This window comes from Scyliorhinus torazame, chromosome 2, assembly GCF_047496885.1.
Source record: "Scyliorhinus torazame isolate Kashiwa2021f chromosome 2, sScyTor2.1, whole genome shotgun sequence".
Taxonomy (NCBI): domain Eukaryota; kingdom Metazoa; phylum Chordata; class Chondrichthyes; order Carcharhiniformes; family Scyliorhinidae; genus Scyliorhinus; species Scyliorhinus torazame.
In genome coordinates this window covers 42,075,496-42,095,200 of record NC_092708.1, presented here as the reverse complement: position 1 = coordinate 42,095,200, position 19,705 = coordinate 42,075,496, and the positions used below count along the sequence as shown (strand labels likewise).

Sequence of the window (19,705 nt, the reverse complement as noted above, 5' to 3'; positions counted from 1 at the left end):
AATGCCGGCTGTGAGCGGCTTTATAAATGCCGGCCGCGACCAGCTAAAGAAATGCGGCCGCACTGCATATGCATGCCCGATCATCAGTGCACATGGGCCCGGGAGTGTTGGGACCTGAACCCTGGGTCAAAATGCGATCGCGGCATGCCGGCGGCTGACTGCGTGGTGATCACCGATGATGACAAGGCCACGACCTCGATCTGTTTTGCATCCCTAAACATTACTCAAATGATCTGGTGGGTGTATGTATTCCTCATGGTTTAATCGTGGGCAGAACTGAACGTTTGGCAAGGAACATAATGAAAGGCATGGGAAATCATCAGATCGTCTCCCACTCTGTACTGAAGGGTGGCTATAGGTTTTTTTGCTGACCTTTTAGACTACATTAAAGCATTGAATCGAAACAGTGACCAGTCATTCCCAATGACGGTGGACTTCATCCGCTTTAAGAGTTACTGTAATGATCAGTCAACAGGGGAGCTAGTTTACGAACTGAGGTACAAAATCCACACTTTCCTCCTCGAGAAATTGTCCTCTCTGGCTGATTCGTTTCCTGATGAAACTTGGCTGCTAACTATGTCTTACCTTGCAGACATATTTTCAATTCTACATGAACTGAACCTCAAATTGCAAAGAAAGGATGATGACTGCTTTCCAAAACTCATTGAAAGTTTGGCAATTGCGAGTACAAAGCCAAAATTATTACATGTTTCCCACACTGCTACGCCACATCGAAGAAAACCGCATCAGTAAGGAAACTCTAAATGGACTGGCAAGCCTAACTCCAAATGAAGCTGACTAAATTTCGGCGCCTCAGCTTTGACAGCACATTAAAAACATGGCACAAGTCAATGAAACTGTCAGCATTCTAGAGTAGCGTCTCAGAAGAGTATCCGGAGCTGAGGAAAATTAGCATTTCGTTGCTTTTGTCCTTCACAACTACCTACATGTGCGAGGTTGGATTTTCTGTCTTCGCAAAGATGAAGACGGCATAAAGGAACCGGGTGAATCCTGCACCCGATATGTGCATCGCCTTCTCCTCTGAACCTGATTGGAGTGAGATCGTGAGGACCAAGCAGGCTCTCCTCTTGCATTAAAGGTAAGAGAAAATGGTAGGTTGCAAAGGTCGGCTGGGGTGGGTCATGAAGATCGACAGGCATAAGAACTAGGAGCAGGAGTAGGCCATCTGGCCCCTCGAGCCTGCTCCACCATTCAATGAGATCATGGCTGATCTTTTGTGGACTCAGCTCCACTTTCCGGCCCGAACACTATAACCCTTAATCCCTTTATTCTTCAAAAAACTATCTATCTTTATCTTAAAAACATTTAATGAAGGAGCCTCTACTGCTTCACTGGGCAAGGAATTCCATAGATTCACAACCCTTTGGGTGAAGACGTTCCTCCTTAACTCAGTCCTAAATCTACTTCCCCTTATTTTGAGGCTATGCCTCCTAGTTCTGCTTTCACCCGCCAGTGGAAACAACCTGCCCGCATCTATCCTATCTATTCCCTTCATAATCTTGTATGTTTCTATAAGATCCCCCCTCATCCTTCTGAATTCCAACGAGTACAGTCCCAGTCTACTCAACCTCTCCTCGTAATCCAACCCCTTCAGCTCTGGGATTAACCTAGTGAATCTCCTCTGCACACCCTCCAGTGCCAGTACGTCCTTTCTCAAGTAAGGAGACCAAAACTGAACACAATACTCCAGGTGTGGCCTCACTAACACCTTATACCATTGCAGCAGAACCTCCCTAGTCTTAAACTCCATCCCTCTAGCAATGAAGGACAACATTCCATTTGCCTTCTTAATCACCTGTTGCACCTGTAAACCAACTCTTTGCGACTCATGCACTAGCACACCCAGGTCTCTCTGCACAGCAGCATGTTTTAATATTTTATCATTTAAATAATAATCCCTTTTGCTGTTGTTCCTACCAAAATGGATAACCTCACATTTGTCAACATTGTATTCCATCTGCCAGACCCTAGCCCATTCACTTAGCCTATCCAAATCTCTCTGCAGACTTCCAGTATCTTCTGCACTTTTTGCTTTACCACTTATCTTAGTGTCGTCTGCAAACTTGGACACTTTGCTCTTGGTCCCCAACTCCAAATCATCTATGTAAATTGTGAACAGGTGTGGGCCCAACACTGATCCCTGAGGGACACCACTAGCTACTGATTGCCAACCAGAGAAACACCCATTAATCCCCACTCTTTGCTTTCTATTAAGTAACCAATCCTGTATCCATGCTACTACTTTCCCCTTAATGCCATGCATCTTTATCTTATGCAACAACCTTTTGTGTGGCACCTTGTCAAAGGCTTTCTGGAAATCCAGATATACCACATCCATTGGCTCCCCGTTATCTCCCGCACTGTTAATGGCCTCACAAAATTCCACTAAATTAGTTAGGCACGACCTGCCCTTTATGAACCCATGCTGAGTCTGCCCAATGGGACAATTTCCATCTAGATGCCTCGCTATTTCTTCCTTGATGATAGATTCCAGCATCTTCCCTACTACCGAAGTTAAGCTCACTGGCCTATAATTACCCGCTTTCTGCCTACCTCCTTTTTTAAACAGTGGTATCACGTTTGCTAATTTCCAATCTGCCGGGACCACTGTCTAGTGAATTTTGGTAAATTATCACTAGTGCATTTGCAATTTCTCAAGCCATCTCTTTTAGCACTCTGGGATGCATTCCATCAGGTCCAGGAGACTTGTCTACCTTTAGCCCCATTAGCTTGCCCATCACTACCTCCTTGGTGATAACAATCCTCTCAAGGTCCTCACCTGTCATAGCCTCATTTCCATCAGTCACTGGCATGTGATTTGTGTCTTCCACTGTGAAGACCGACCCAAAAAGCCTGTTCAGTTCCTCAGCCATTTCCTCATCTCCCATTATTAAATCTCCCTTCTCATCATCTAAAGGACCAATATTTACCTTAGCCACTCTTTTTTTTGTTTTATGTATTTGTAGAAAGTTTTACTATCTTTTTATATTCTGAGCAGGTTTACTCTCATCTATCTTACTCTTCTTTATAGCGTTTTTTTAGTAGCTTTCTGTAGCCCCCTAAAGATTTCCCAGTCCTCTAGTCTCCCACTGATCTTTGCTACTTTGCATGTTTTTTTCCTTCAATTTGATACTCTCCCTTATTTCCTTAGATATCCACGGCCGATTTTCCCCCTTTTTACTGGCCTTCCTTTTTGTTGATATAAACCTTTGCTGAGCACTGTGAAAAATCACTTGGAAGGTTCTCCACTGTTCCTCAACTGTTTCACTATAAAGTGTTTGCTCCCAGTCTACCTTAGCTAGTTCCTCTCTCATCCCATTGTAATCTCCTTTGTTTAAGCACAAAACACTAGTGCTTGATTTTACCTTCTCACCCTCCATCTGTATTTTAAATTCCACCATATTGTGATCGCTCCTTCCGAGAGGATCCCTAATTATGAGATCCTGAATCAATCCTGTCTCATTACACAGGACCAGATCTAGGACCGCTTGTTCCCTCGTAGGTTCCATTACATACTGTTCTAGGAAACTATCGCGGATGCATTCTATAAACTCCTCCTCAAGGCTGCCTTGACCGACCTGGTTAAACCAATCAACATGTAGATTAAAATCCCCCATGATAACTGCTGTACCATTTCTACATGCATCTGTTATTTCTTTGTTTATTGCCTGCCCCACTAGAATGTTACTATTTGGTGGCCTATAGATTACTCCTATCAGTGACTTTTTCGCCTTACCATTCCTGATTTCCACCCAAATGGATTCAACCTTATCCTCCATAGCACCGATGTCATCCCTTACTGTTGCCCGAATGTCATCCTTAAATAACCGAGCTACACCACCTCCCTTACCATCCACTCTGTCCTTCCGAAAAGTTTGATACCCTCGGATATTTAACTCCCAGTCGTGACCATCATTTAACCGTGTTTCAGTAATGGCCACTAAATCATAGTCATTCACGATGATTTGCGCCATCAACTCATTTACCTTATTCCGAATACTACGAGCATTCAGGTAAAGTACACTTATGTTGGTTTTTTTTCCTCTGTTCTGAATCTTAACACCTCGATCAGTAACCTCTCCTAAGTTATATTTCCACTTAACCTTTCTCCTAATTTTCCTTGTCGTTGAACCCATATCTTCATGTAACAACCTGCCGCATCGCTTACCATTAATGTTTTCACTTCCCGTTTTATTCCTTTTAGTATTCCTGGTCCTATTCACTGAGCTCCCCTCAGCCACTGTACCTTGTACTGTCGCCCTTTTTGATTTTTGACTATGGCTTCTCTGCCTTACACTTTCCCCCTTACTGCCTTTTGTTTCTGTTCCTGTTTTACCAACTTCCAACTTCCTGCATCGGTTCCCATCCCCCTGCCACATTGTGTCACAATGGTTGGCCGGCGTGGGTCCCGAAGGTTGGCCGGTTGGTAAAACTGGTTCCCCGTAAAAAAAGTTTGAAAGACACTGATCTAGAGGAGTGGTTTGCGGTGTGTTGAATTTTGAGAGGAATTTGAGTTGCCGAGGGGAGATGAGTTCTGATATCTGGGTTCCCTTTGTTGCCAGAGTATACGTTTCTGGAAAATTGCTGATTCCAGATATATGGGGGAGGGGAAGATTGGGAATAACTATGGTGGTAAATACTGGTTCAGTTTCTTCCAATTCCAAAACTCTTTGGCTGCTGGATAATTTGACAAGTTTGGAATAAAAATTCATGAAACTGACTTTTGCGATTTTTAGAAGGATTGTCAGCTCTGACCATAGAACATAGAACAATACAGCGCAGTACAGGCCCTTCGGCCCACGATGTTGCACCGAAACAAAAGCCATCTAACCTACACTATACCATTATCATCCATATGTTTATCCAATAAACTTTTAAATGCCCTCAATGTTGGCGAGTTCACTACTGTAGCAGGTAGGGCATTCCACGGCCTCACTACTCTTTGCGTAAAGAACCTACCTCTGACCTCTGTCCTATATCTATTACCCCTCAGTTTAAGGCTATGTCCCCTCGTGCTAGCCATTTCCATCCGCGGGAGAAGGCTCTCACTGTCCACCCTATCTAACCCTCTGATCATTTTGTATGCCTCTATTAAGTCTCCTCTTAACCTTCTTCTCTCTAACGAAAACAACCTCAAGTCCATCAGCCTTTCCTCATAAGATTTTCCCTCCATACCAGGCAACATCCTGGTAAATCTCCTCTGCACCCGTTCCAAAGCCTCCACGTCCTTCCTATAATGCGGTGACCAGAACTGTACGCAATACTCCAAATGCGGCCGTACCAGAGTTCTGTACAGCTGCAACATGACCTCCTGACTCCGGAACTCAATCCCTCTACCAATAAAGGCCAACACGCCATAGGCCTTCTTCACCACCCTATCAACCTGGGTGGCAACTTTCAGGGATCTATGTACATGGACACCTAGATCCCTCTGCTCATCCACACTTTCAAGAACTTTTCCATTAGCCAAATATTCCACATTCCTGTTATTCCTTCCAAAGTGAATCACCTCACACTTCTCTACATTAAACTCCATTTGCCACCTCTCCGCCCAGCACTGCAGCTTATCTATATCCCTCTGTAACCTGCTACTTCCTTCCACACTATCGACAACACCACCGACTTTAGTATCGTCTGCAAATTTACTCACCCACCCTTCTGCGCCTTCCTCTAGGTCATTGATAAAAATGACAAACAGCAACGGCCCCAGAACAGATCCTTGTGGTACTCCACTTGTGACTGAACTCCATTCTGAACATTTCCCATCAACCACCACCCTCTGTCTTCTTTCAGCTCGCCAATTTCTGATCCACATCTCTAAATCACCCTCAGTCCCCAGCCTCCGTATTTTCTGCAATAGCCTACCGTGGGGAACCTTATCAAACGCTTTGCTGAAATCCATATACACCACATCAACTGCTCTACCCTCGTCTACCTGTTCAGTCACCTTCTCAAAGAACTCGATAAGGTTTGTGAGGCATGACCTACCCTTTACAAAGCCATGCTGACTATCCCTGATCATATTATTCCTATCTAGATGATTATAAATCTTGTCTCTTATAATCCCCTCCAAGACTTTACCCACTACAGACGTGAGGCTCACCGGTCTATAGTTGCCGGGGTTGTCTCTGCTCCCCTCTTTGAACAACGGGACCACATTTGCTATCCTCCAGTCCTCTGGCACTATTCCTGTAGCCAATGATGACATAAAAATCAAAGCCAATGGTCCAGCAATCTCTTCCCTGGCCTCCCAGAGAATCCTAGGATAAATCCCATCAGGTCCCGGGGACTTATCTATTTTCAGCCTGTCCAGAATTGCCAACACCTCTTCCCTACGTACCTCAATGCCATCTAATCTATTTACCTGGAGCTCAGCATTCTCCTCCACAACATTATCTTGTTCCTGAGTGAATACTGACGAAAAATATTCATTTAGTATCTCGCCTATCTCTTCAGACTCTACACACAACTTCCCATCCCTGTCTTTGACTGGTCCTACTCTTTCCCTAGTCATTCGCTTATTCCTGACATACCTATAGAAAGCTTTTGGGTTTTCCTTGATCCTTCCTGCCAAATACTTCTCATGTCCCCTCCTTGCTCGTCTTAGCTCTCTCTTTAGATCCTTCCTCGCTACCTTGTAACTATCCATCGCCCCAACTGAAACTTCACACCTCATCTTCACATAGGCCTCCTTCTTCCTCTTAACAAGAGATTCCACTTCTTTGGTAAACCACGGTTCCCTCGCTCGGCACCTTCCTCCCTGCCTGACCGGTACATACTTATCAAGAACACGCAGTAGCTGATCCTTGAACAAGCTCCACTTATCCTGTGTGTCCAACACTTGCAGCCTACTTCTCCACCTTACCCCCCCCAAGTCACGTCTAATGGCATCATAATTTCCCTTCCCCCAGCTATAACTCTTGCCCTGCGGTGTATACTTATCCCTCTCCATCCTTAACGTAAACGTCACCAAATTGTGGTCACTGTCCCCAAAGTGCTCACCTACCTCCAAATCCAACACCTGGCCTGGTTCATTACCCAAAACCAAATCCAATGTGGCCTCGCCTCTTGTTGGCCTGTCAACAAACTGTGTCAGGAAACCCTCCTGCACACACTGTACAAAAAACGACCCATCTAATGTACTCGAACTATATCTTTTCCAGTCAATATTTGGAAAGTTAAAGTCTCCCATAATAACTACCCTGTTACTTTCGCTCTTATCCAAGATCATCCTCGCCATCCTTTCCTCTACATCCCTAGAACTATTTGGAGGCCTATAGAAAACTCCCAACAGGGTGACCTCTCCTTTCCTGTTTCTAACCTCGGCCCATACTACCTCGGAAGATGAGTCCCCATCTAGCATCCTCTCCGCCACCGTAATACTGCTCTTGACCACCATCTTTTCATGTGAAAAGATTGTAGCACAACAAACATTGGAGATTCAATATTTGATAACCTACTTGATAGATCAGGATTTGTATGATCAGTACATTTATAATTGTAATGAACATTAATTGCAGAAAATTGTTCAAATCCACAAACGTCCAGTTAATGCATTTATCATAATGAGGCTGACTAATGTGTAAATATATGTTTAGAACATAGAACATAGAATTTACAGGCAGAAGGAGGCCATTCGGCCCATCGAGTCTGCACCGGCCCTTGGAAAGAGCACCCCATTTAAGCCTAGAACTCCGTCCCATACCCGTAACCCAGCAACCCCACCCAATCCCTTGGGACACTAAGGGCAATTTAGCATGGCCAATCCACCTAACCTGCACAACTTTGGACTTCAAAGAGCTATAAGCCAATCTTTCGAAATGTTTTGTATGTACATATTGTCTGTGGTGCTGTTTGCATAGACTTGTCAGATGCATAGCTGTAAGCATCAGAAACATAACATTGCAGGTAGCATTTTCTGCAGGTAGCATTTTCAGGGGACATCTAGGTGTAAAAGTCCACAGCATATCAGAACTCTTAATGTTGCACATTTGGCTCAGGGCATTTTAGTATAACAATGCAGCAAATGGGATGAAATGATGGAAATTAGTTAAATTAAGTAAGGTTGGGACAAAGTAGACCGAACAGACACTTCCCAGGTGTCAAGAATTTAGCAGCCGTACATATAAGATTGAGTGTAAGAGATTTAAAGCATGTGGCAGGAGAAACTTCATAAAGTTTGGTCTGATTAGTAAGTTCGAGGCTGACACCAAAGTTGGTGCAGTGGCAGATAGTGTTGAGGATTGTCGGAGGATACAGCAGGATATAAATAGGTTGGAGACTTGGGCAGAGAAATAGCAAAGGGAGTTGAGTCCAGACAAATGTGAGGTAATGCATTTTGGTAGGTCTAACATTGAGGGGAAATATACTGTAAATGGCAAAACTCTTAGGAATATAGAAAGTCAGATCAGAATATAGAAAGAGAGATCTGGGCATGCAGGTCCACTGATCTTTGAAAGTGGCAACACAAGTGGACAAGGTAGTCAAGAAAACATACAGGATGCTTGCCTTCATTGGATGGGGCATCGGGTATAAAAACTGGCAAGTCATGCTATAGTTGTATAGAACCTTGGAAAAGCCACACTTGGAATATTGCGCACAATTCTGGTTGCCACATTACCAGAAGGATGTGGAGGCTTTGGAGAGGGTGCAGAGGACGTTTACCAGGATGTTGCCTGGTCTGGAGGGTGTTAGCTATGCGTAGAGGCTGAATAGACTCTGACTGTTTTCATTAGAACGATGGAGGTTGAGGGGTGACCTGACAAGAGATCTACAGGATTATGAGAGGAATGGATAGAGTGGATGGGCAGGGACACTTTCCCAGGGTGGAGGGGGTCAGTCACCAGGGGGGGCATGGCTTTCAGGTCCGTGGGGCAAAGTTTAGAGGAGATGTGCGAGGCAGGTTTTTTATAAATTTAGAGTACCCAATTCATTTTTTCCAATTAAGGGGCAATTTAGCATGGCCAATCCACATACCCTGCACATCTTTGGTTGTGGGGGCTAAACCCACGCAGACACGAGGAGAATGTGCAAACTCCAAACAGGCAGTGACCCAGAGCTGGGATCGAACCTGGGACCTCGGCGCCGTGAGGCAGCAGTGCTACCCACTGCGCCACCATGCTGCCCCCGAGGCAGGTTTTTTACACCGAGGGTGGTGAGTGCCTGGAACGCCCTGCCAGGGAAGGTTGTGGAAGCAGATACATTAATGGCGTTCAAAAGGCATCTCAACAAATACATGGATAGGACAGGTATAGAGGGATATGGACTAAGAAGTGCTGAGGGCTTTGGCCAAGGGTGGTATCATGATCGGTACAGGCTTGGATGGCCGAAGGGCCTGTTCCTGCGCTGTTTTGTTCTTTGTTCTCATTGCAGCTTTGATCCAAATATGGAGGCAAGAGCTGTACACCAGAGAAATGCTAGCTTAGCTGCATTGGCATCAGCACAGCTATTGACCAAGTATGACATCAAGGAGACCTAATAAAATTGAAGACAATGGAGATCAAAGAGAATCATACCTATGTTTACAGCTTTCACAACCTCTGATAACACTGCAGGAGTTCCTCAGGGTAGTGTCCTTGGCCTAACCATCTTCAGTTGCAACATTACTGACTCTTATGAGACCAGGAGTAGAACTGTTTTCTGACACTCCACTGTGTTCTGTGTCATTCAAACTCCATTGAGATTGAAGCAGCCCATGTTAGCCTACAACACAATCTTGATAACATCCAGACTTGAGCTAAGTGGTATTAAAGCAGAATCACTGCAGCGGCTGGAAACCTGAAATAAGAACAGAAATGTTGGAAATATTAAGGTCAGACAGCATCTGTGGAGAGCATCTGTTTCTCTCCATAGATGCTGCCTGAACTGTTTAGTATTTGCAGCATTTTCTGTCTTTTTGGAGCAAACAAAATGTGTCCATCTCAAACAAGAAAAATCCTAGCCATCACTCCTGGTTTTCAATTATATGATGATCACTGTGCCCTTACTGCCAACATTCTTGGGTCAACGATGTTGAAAAGCTGTGATGGGCATGATCCTCAGATTGGTTATAGGAAAATGGCAGATGATGGGTATACTGTGACAAGTAGATCACTTCAACACCAACCCGACCCTCCAAGCCTCATCACTATCTTATAAGCCTTACTTAAAATCAGGAGTGTGAAGGAATGTTTCACCTTGTGGCAGTACTCGCCATGGTGCAATTCAACTGACAAGTGTCCCTGCAACTGGATTTTGTATCTAACCTCTGCCACTGGTGGACCTGTGGATGTGGTATGATGCACAAAATACATTGCACTAATCATAGAATCCCTACAGTGCAGAAGACGGCCATTCGACCCATCGAGTCTGCTCTGAAAGAGCACTCCACTCGAACCCACTTTATCCCAATAACTCCTTGACTTAACAAACACAGCCCAGGACACTAAGGTGCAATTCAGCATGGCCAGTCCACCTAGCCTGCTCCATCACAGATCTGCTCCAGACACCGAGCACATTCCGAGTTCTTAAACAGTCACTCTCCACAACACAGTTCCGAACCTTCCCTTAAATATGTTTTTTCTCTTTCACCTTTAAAACCATTGTATGAAATATCTTTGAACTGTCTTCAAAATATAAACATCTTTCATGTTCTTTATTGTCACAACTCTTGGGTCAAATAAAACTTAACCTTTTCCAAGTTTACTTATAAACTTAATTTGTAAGCTCCTTCTTACCTTACATTGAAATTCAACAGCTAAAAATCCAAATTCTCACATATCTCCCAAGGCAAATTTCTACCCTGTTGTGTTTACTTGTAGAACATTCAACTTGGTCCTGTTCAATTCAAATATTTGCTTTTCACAACTAGCCCCTTTGGTCTCAATTCAATATATACACAGTCCCCAGCTTAATTAAAATAGTCACGCACAACACCACATAATTTCCACAGACCAACACAACATCCTCAATAAGTATTAAAATAACATTTTCATCACAATTGTAAAGTCTAGTCACTGTTTTAATTTGGGGAACCCTGGCAGCCAATTTGCACACAGCAAGGTTAAAAAAAAAATAGAAAGCAGATCATGACCATAGAGCTGTTGGTTGAAGGATAAATATAATTCCAAGCCACTTGATGAACTCCCCAGCTCTTATTCCAAGAGTGCCATGGAATTGTCTACATCCACCTGAGTGGCCAGGAGCTTGGCTTATCATCTTACTCTGAAAGCATGAGTTTAAAAATAAACTAAAATAGTAATAATCTTTATTAGTGCCACAAGTAGGCTTCATTAACACTGCAATGAAGTTACTGTGAAAATCCCTTAGTCGCCACACTACGGAGCCTATCCAGGTACACCGAGGAGAATTCAGAATGTCCAATTCGCCTAACGAGCACGTCTTTCGGGAATTTTGTGGGCGGAAACCTGAACACCCGGAGGAAAGCCACGCAAACACTGGGAGAACGTGCAAACTCTGCAGAGACAGTGATCCAAGCCGGGAATTGAACCCGGGTCCCTGAAGCTGTGCTAACCACTGTGTGACTGTTGCCCTGTGACCACACGGTCATTTCATAAACAAACCAGATTATAACACAGCTCCTGAAGACTGGACTAAGGAAAGCATGGTTTGGTTTCTAACACTGCATAGATGTTCCTGCTGCAACTTTCCTGTTAAAGCTCTAACTCTTATTCTCAGCATTAAAGCTGTCAAAAAAGACCCCCAGTGGTATCCATGGAATGAGTGGTCACACATAAAATGGCTCCTGCCTGAAGACTTTTTTTGGCCCCTGCCAATTTTACGGGGGTGGTGCAAGTGGAAATGTGGTGAAATAGAAGGACTAAAACTTCTCCGGTGAGTGATGTCGAAGAGTTGCCAGACGAGGACTGTGTTAAACAAGAGCTATTCTTCGGACCTTACAATCTAAGAACATTAACTAGTGTTATTTCAACAGCACTTCTCTCCCCCGAGGCCTTTTACCACCAAGAGAAACAGAAGCAGCAATGTTGTGGGGATTGTATATACTTTCGAGTTGCAAACCCTTGTGACCTAGCATATAGCAATCGTTCCTTCACTGCTGAATGAGAATTCTGGAATTCCCTACCTAGCAACCATGGTGGGAGCATCATCACCACACTGACTACAGCAATTTAATGACGAGGCCCAACATTACCTTCTCTGAGTGACGAAGAATGGCCTTGCCTGCATTACCCACATCCTGAGAAAATTTCAGCTGTGCTAACAAATAAGTAATTGCAAACGGGGCCTAAGGATTAGTTAGAGACTGGAGTTTATAGCTTTTGTTTCCTTTTCTATATAGCGTTCTGATAAACTATAAGCTATCTGATTATAAGTCATCTGATTATTTGTGCTATGTTGCTAAATTTAGAAATGACATTCAGAGCCTAGCTAAGTCTTACTTTGATAAAGAGGACAATACATTCTCCTCAGCAGCAGCATGCTCCAAATTTTTAAGTAGCTTTTTTAGTTGAGTTTATATAGTATTGGTGATTTGTTGGGAGGGGACTGTGGAGTTGGTTATGACAATAACCTTATGACTGGCAGTTAGACTTGCTGGATTGCTTAAAGCCAAACCCTGGTAAGTGCTGTTTTTTTTAATTGCCAGATCTTTCAGATGGTTGTTCTTGGTGACTCTGGCAAGTTGTTGATGACAGCTATATGAGACTCGTGCATGAATGAACATCCCATTAAACTCAATTGTAAAAGTAACGAAAGTGCTTTTCAATTGTGTTAAGTAAGAAATCTGGAAAAAGGCTGTGTTAGAATACTGTGAAATAAAGCCTGCATGAAAGATTCAAAATTCTGAACTGACATGACAATGAAAAGCGGTTTAACATGCACTTTGCAATTGAACGTTTTTAAAAGTCACGTGGCTGTGTATTTTTATTTTCTGGATTTATTTCTTTGGTGAGATGTACAAGTAGGTCTGGTTACTAAGTCTGCTTTGGCGCCCTGAATTTAATTCATATACATGTAAGTGTAATGCTGTTTCCTTTTGAAAGTTCAGGAATTTATTCATCTCATGTTGACATTTAATTTTTAAAAACGCAATTTATTCCATTTTACAAGTAGGAAAAATTCCTGGCTATAAATGGGTTAAAGCCCTTGTGACATGTACGTAACTTCAATTATTACTTAAGAGTTTGTCTTCTGTATGTGGCATTGATTTTTTTTTTGTTCATTGAAACTAAGTTTGAATTGTGAATGAACTAATGTCACTCCACTTGGAATGTATATATGTCCTTTGAAGTGCAAGCATCATCTGCACGCAGCAGTGTTCTATTTCATTGAATGTATTTGGTATTTATAATGCACCATGAGCTAAATTTGCACCAAATCTTTTAACTTTATTCCGTTAAAGAGTATGTTGCTTTTGGCGAAACGAAGGCATGAAAGATATTTAACACTTCTAAGATGTCATCTTAATTGAAAACAATTTATTTCCTGAGGGCATGGTTCACCCTATATATATATGTGTGTGTGTGTATATATATATATATATATATATATATATATATATATATATCTGCTAAGTATACATGACCTTAAAAGGAAAAAGTTTCAAATTTATTTAACTCAAAACATTTTTCTCTATTGAAAGCAACAATGTAAGCAGCCTGTAGCACCTTGGTTGGATTGTTTTTTTTAAAAGAGGCTTGAATTCTTTTCTCTCACTACCAAATAGCATTGGTACCTGTGTGGCTGTGATCTGTGGAAATTTGTTAATTAAGGGTGTCACCCTTCATTTGCTTCCAGCTTCTCGTCGACACTCAAGGTCCACCAGCGCACTCTCCACTGCTGATTCTATTGGGCAGCCAGGTGAACAAGTGCTGTTTGCATGCTTGTTCTAATTTCCCCATTTTTTTTTTCCACTTCCTATTTGCCATTGGGGTCTTCTAACTGCAGGCAGTTTTTTTTTCAAATGGTCATTTTACATTGCATACATGTCAGGAGTAATCATAATTGTCATTTTCACAAGACTAAAGAAAAGAACTTGGAGCAAGAGTGTCTTGAGCTTTGTGGACTTGAGGCACACTGACACCTAAAGAATACATTTATGATCAGCCACTTCTGTTTTGAGTGGAGAGTGAACCAATGAAAAGTGCTTGTACTTTGTGGGGAAGATGACAATTATGATTGCCCAATAGTACACTTCATGGAGCTTTTTTTGTCATAGTGTGCACAGTTTTCATTATTTCAGTTCCACCATTCATATTTTCTGGTGAAATATGTCATTTCACACTACTCTGTGGTAGTCATGACTAATACATGTTGTTACTTTGTTGTTACTTTACGCCACAACTTACTTTATTCTTGTCCTGACCAGGATTGCTTGTTTAATTTTCAGGCAAATATCAGTTGTTGAAATCGAGTCAGGTCACAGGGCTGTAAGCACATTGGTTAAATTTTAAGCACTGAGAAGCAGTTGTCGTTGAAAACACCACTGTCATAATCGCCAAATGGAAGTATGGCTTACCTTGGTGTGCATGTGAAATGGACAGGGGATCATAAAGATGGATTAGAAGAAAGTTTTTTTCTAATTCATTTGCATTTAGCTATGTTGATGTCCTAAGATTTACCAACAGCAGGTTTTCTATCTTTGTGCATTTCAGCCATGAACCTATTTTGGTTAATTTAGCAGTTAATTTCTGGCCTTATTGGTCAACACCTGTTTAATATCCAGTTTATGCTCCATGTGGTGTGTTTTCAACTGCTACTAGTGAAAATGAGAAATGTGTGATTTCTGTAATGGGCAGTCAATCCACAAAACCTATTAAGGTCTGGATGGTAAATTGAAAATCAACCTCAAAATACATAGCTTCTTTGAAATAGTTAACAACTAAATGCCCATTAATCCAGTAGTAATTAGTGTATTTTAAAAAGTGGGAACGCCTGGCTGTGTGAAAACTACTTGGACCATCAAATCTGGATTGGCCCGTGTATAGTTGAGAGCCACATATAATTTCTTTTTGCTTCTCTTCTGTTGCCTACATGCTCCTCCCCATTTTTCACCCATGTTTGTACTAATTTGTCTGTTGTCGGAATCCTGGATTTTTATTATGTCGCACCATGTATAATGTGCTATCAATTTCAACATGAAGTTCAACTTCAATCAAATACATGTTGCAGGATTTCAATTGATTTTCCTTTTAAAATAAGAAAACACACGCTCCAGAATCCTTTCCACAGTAAAATGAGTCAAAATTGTATTAACTGCAATCACCACCCTATCTTGTAACAAAAGAATGGAAAAATACTCTGCCTTGCCATAATACTACTAATTCTATCAAGGTTACAGTGCTCACACTGTTGTGTAATTTCTGTTGCAACTTTTGTAATTCACTCCTTACATCTTGAATTTGCATAGATACTCGAATGGGACTACACTCAGTGGCCATTAAGGGCTATTTGTTTCTGCCCTTCCTTCTTTCCCCTCCTCACACCATCCAAACCTTGAGTGCCCCGAAATTGCACTCGGTGCACTTTTCCACCCCTACCATATGTATGAGATAATTTGACCCTAGATCTGGATATTCCAATAGTTAAGTGCTGAGCAGTCTCCCCTATTTGAATGGCTTCCAATATCAATATTTCTGAACATGTATTTGTAGAGCAGTATTACTATTGGAACTTTTATTTTCATGTATCCCATTAAATGCGTGTGTGCAGGTAATTGATTAGTCTTAGTGATGCCACTTATGGTCATGGCTACTGGACTTTATGCCTGCACTGTACTCCAATCCTGGAGCTTTCCTCCCCACCTCCCTGCATGGAAGGATTGAACCTCCTGTAATACAAGATCTTTTTGAAACATAACCGTTGAATACAAACCAGGTACAGCTCAAATTTTAAAAATCAAGATTAATAATTTGGTATCAGCTTACTTTTCCTGAAGCTCAAGCAATGTTATTCGCATATAAATATGTATTTGAGTATTTTGATTTCTTTAAGCAATAACATTGAAAAGGTTGAGAAAGGCCCAAATGTCCTGAGTGGTGGTTGCACAGATGCATGCTATAGAAATTGGGACAACAAATTTCTGCTGCACTTTCAACTTGTGTCAATATAAAGTTGAAGGTTGTTGTCCAGTTTCCAATCATTTGAGGCGTTAATGATTTGGTATCGAATCAAGGCATTTATTTACTTAAAGCGATATCTTCACACAAGCAGACATGTTCAGTCTCTCAAATTGAGTTTGTGTTGAGCAAACCTATTGTGAGGATGTAGCTAAATGTACAGTTCGCAACAATTGAAACAAAATTTGTTTTCTTACATATTACTTTCATGTATTACTATTTATTGACCCACCATAGAACACAGACTTTAATCCAAGTCTTTGTGCTAAATTTATTTGTAACCAGCTCACCCACACAGACCCTGTGGTGAACCCAACAATTATCCTTTTTTTGCAAACTCAGATTGAAATTAAAATCCCAATAATGTAGTGTATTGCCAAAGTGGAAACAATTATTCGCGCCAAATGTATTCAAACCAAAGATTTGTTTCCTCCTATTTAAAAATGATCCCAATATGTTATGAGAAATAAACGTTAATGTTCTGTGCAATCATTGGCCAAACTTTCATTACTGTTTTAGTTGCATCATTGTTGGAGATTGTTTGAGTGGGAGTGGGGTGGGAAATTATTTCCGATTTTAAGGTAGCGTGTGTTGTGTTGCAACTTTAATTAGCCATCTGTCACAATATCTGCCCTTTTGGCCCAAGTTGGTGCAATTTGAGAAACAAAACTTCTTTTTAATGATTCTTTGTTTAACTTTATATTTTAATTTTTATTAGATCGACATGGGCTTGGACAAGCTGGTCGGTTGCCACCCACAGTAAATGCCCTGAGGGTTCTCAATACAAGCACAGAGGTGGAGGCGGCAGTTGCAGATGCCTTGGTAATAAATAATTGAGTAGTTAACTGCAAAACTGAAATAGAAGACTAGTCTTAACTGTATCTTTCTGAAGTCCAATTATTACCTCGAGTGACTGTCTGGAATTTGTACATCCCCCTGTCTACGTGGATTTCCTTCAGTTTCCTCCCACAGTCCCAAGATCTGCAGCACGGTAGCACAGGTGGTTGGTACTGTTGCTTCGCAGCGCCAGGGTCCCAGGTTTGATTCCCGGTTTGGGTCACTTTCTGTGTGGAGTCTGCACATTCTCCCTGTGCTTGCGTGGGTTTCCTCCGGGTGCTTCGGTTTCTTCCCACAAGTCCAGAAAGACGTGCTGTTAGGTGAATTGGACATTCTGAATTCTCCCTTTCTGTACATGAACAGGTGCCAGAATATGGCGACTAGGGGCTTTTCACAGTGCCTTCATTGCAGTGTTAATATAAGCCTACTTGGGACAATAAAGATTATTATTATTATTAGGTTAGGGGGTTGGCCATGCTAAATTGCCTCTTAGTGTCCAGAAAGTTAGGTGGGGTTACCTGGTTACGGAGATAGGGTGGGGACCTGACCATAGGTCTTTTGGGGGTTGGTGCAAGCGCAGTGGGCTGGATGACCTCCTGTACTGTTGGTACTCTATTATTCTATGATGATTGTTTGCATTTTTGTTTAAAGACCATACTTCAGCTGTTCCCGATTCCAATATTTTTCTGAGATTATTGTTACATAGAGCTGTGTTTCTTGACGGTTTTATGGTGCTGAGTGCTGGAGTTTGTGACTTAATTGTTATTGGGACAGTTAGTATTAGTTCAGTATTGATGTTACCCCTTTCCCGCAGCCCATAATCACCCTCCACAATCAATCTTTCCTAAAACTCTTAACCACTTGTGGTGTCATAAATCCACATATAATGGCTCCCTCATTCATCTATTCAACTGTGGAGCACATCATCATGAGATGAGTGTAAATAATTTTCTACATTTTTCTCAGATAAAATTTCTGTAAATTTCACATTCCTGTACTTTTATTCAACTCTAATGTCTTTCGAACTGTTATGTCAGTGCTTACCTGTTCTAACAATTGCTTTTTCTATGCAATTGCCTTGCTGTGGCAGGGACTAGATTCCTTTTTTCTTTGGTCTTTCTTTCCTCTTACTTTCCTGTTTCCATTTTTTCTTTCTTTCGTTCTTTCTTTCTTTCGTTCTTTCTTTAGTTCTTTCTGTCCTATCTTTCCTCCCCCTCCTTGCTCACTTCTCAGCCTCTCCTCGCGATCTGAGCTTGCTCTCTTTTCCTTATCTCGTGTGGTGCCCTTGTGTCTCACATCCTAGAACTTTAGGCCAAGAGGGGGAACCTAGGGACCCTAGTGAAGGGGAACCACACACACGATTGCTGTGTCACACAAGAAACCTGTACAAAGGGACAATGAACATTGTCTACCATGTTCATAGCATTAATTGTTATGGTAGCAGGATTTTGGTATTTTCCATGCGCACATTTGTTTAAACATTTCTGAAAGTAAGCATCTCAAAATCATCTTTCAAATGCTTTATCTGTTTAGTGTTTGATTTGCTTTAATTAATTATTCGTTCTACTGTGAAAATATTTAATTCTCCTTTGACTTGATTTTTTGTACTTTTTCCCCTCAAAATTGTTTTGCTGCAATCAGCTATTAGGAGACTCCAGGACTAAGGTAGTGGTGCTTTTTGATCATGTTTTCTTCACCAATCATTCTGTTCTTGCTTTGATGTTTTTATTCTTCTTCAGACTGTTAGAGTAAATGCGTACAAATAACAGTTCAGAGGTATATTGCATATAGAGTTGTGGATGTATGTGCTTCATTACAACTTAATAGGGGACTGGAATCCTGAGAGAAGGTTCAACAGCGATAGATGCATGGCCAAAATTAGAAGAAACGTCAACTGAGTCAGGAAAGCTTGGAATTTCTAGACCAGTTAAGTCATGAGGGAGTTTGGCAAGATTGGGTGGTATTTATTTTAATGCAAGGAGACTGACGAAAAAGGCAGATCAGTTGAGTGCACAAATTAAATCATGGGGGTATAATGTCATTGCTGTCACAGAGACATGGTTGAGAGAGAGGCAGGATTGGCAGCTCAATATCCCAGGATATAGGGGGCTGGATTCTCCGTCACGGGATCCTCTGTTTCGTCGGCAGCGCACTCGGGCGCCGTGGATTTCCTGACGGCGTGGGTGTGCGAACAATGGGAAACCCCATTAGCCGACTGCCGGGACGGAGGATCTCACTGCCGGTGGGGGCGCTCTGCATCAGAAAATGGGTGCGGCGGGATGGAGAATCCAGCCCAGGGAAGGAGGTAAAAAAGGAGGAGGTGTCATAATTTTGATCTGGGAATTAATTACAACAGTGCTCTTCAAATGAAGCTTTATGGGTAGAACTTAAAAATCAAAATGGAGCAATCATATCACTGGGAGTGTTTTAACCCCCCCCCCCCCCCCCCCCCCTCCCCCTGAGCTGCGGGGTTATGCTGCAACTATACATGACCCTGGTGAGACCACATTTGGAGTAATGTGTGCAGTTCTGGTCACCTCATTATAGGAAGGATGTGGAAGCATTGGAAAGGGTGCAAAGGAGATTTACCAGGATGCTGCCTGGTTTGCAGGATAGGTCTTATGAGGAAAGATTGAGGGAGCTAGGGCTTTTCTCTTTGGAGCGGAGGAGGATGAGAGGCAACTTAATAGAGGTTTATAAGATAATGAGGGGGATAGATAGAGTGGACGTTCAGAGACTATTTCCTCGGGTGGATGTAGCTGTTACAAGGG

General features: G+C 42.2%; 1 protein-coding gene across 41 annotated transcripts in view; it reads left to right on the top strand.

Moving 5' to 3' along the window:
* Positions 1 to 19,705, top strand: part of clasp1a (cytoplasmic linker associated protein 1a) — a 414,750-nt gene that overhangs the window by 280,440 nt on the left and 114,605 nt on the right. For 16 of the 41 annotated variants that reach the window (XM_072470277.1, XM_072470295.1, XM_072470287.1 and 13 more), the window contains 4 exons: positions 13,090 to 13,134; positions 13,777 to 13,839; positions 16,816 to 16,919; positions 18,576 to 18,599. In XM_072470277.1, coding sequence (XP_072326378.1) covers positions 13,090 to 13,134; positions 13,777 to 13,839; positions 16,816 to 16,919; positions 18,576 to 18,599 — 236 coding nt within the window. The remainder of the gene's footprint in view (positions 1 to 13,089; positions 13,135 to 13,776; positions 13,840 to 16,815; positions 16,920 to 18,575; positions 18,600 to 19,705) is intronic. The other 25 variants (XM_072470384.1, XM_072470441.1, XM_072470461.1 and 22 more) reach the window with 4 other exon arrangements.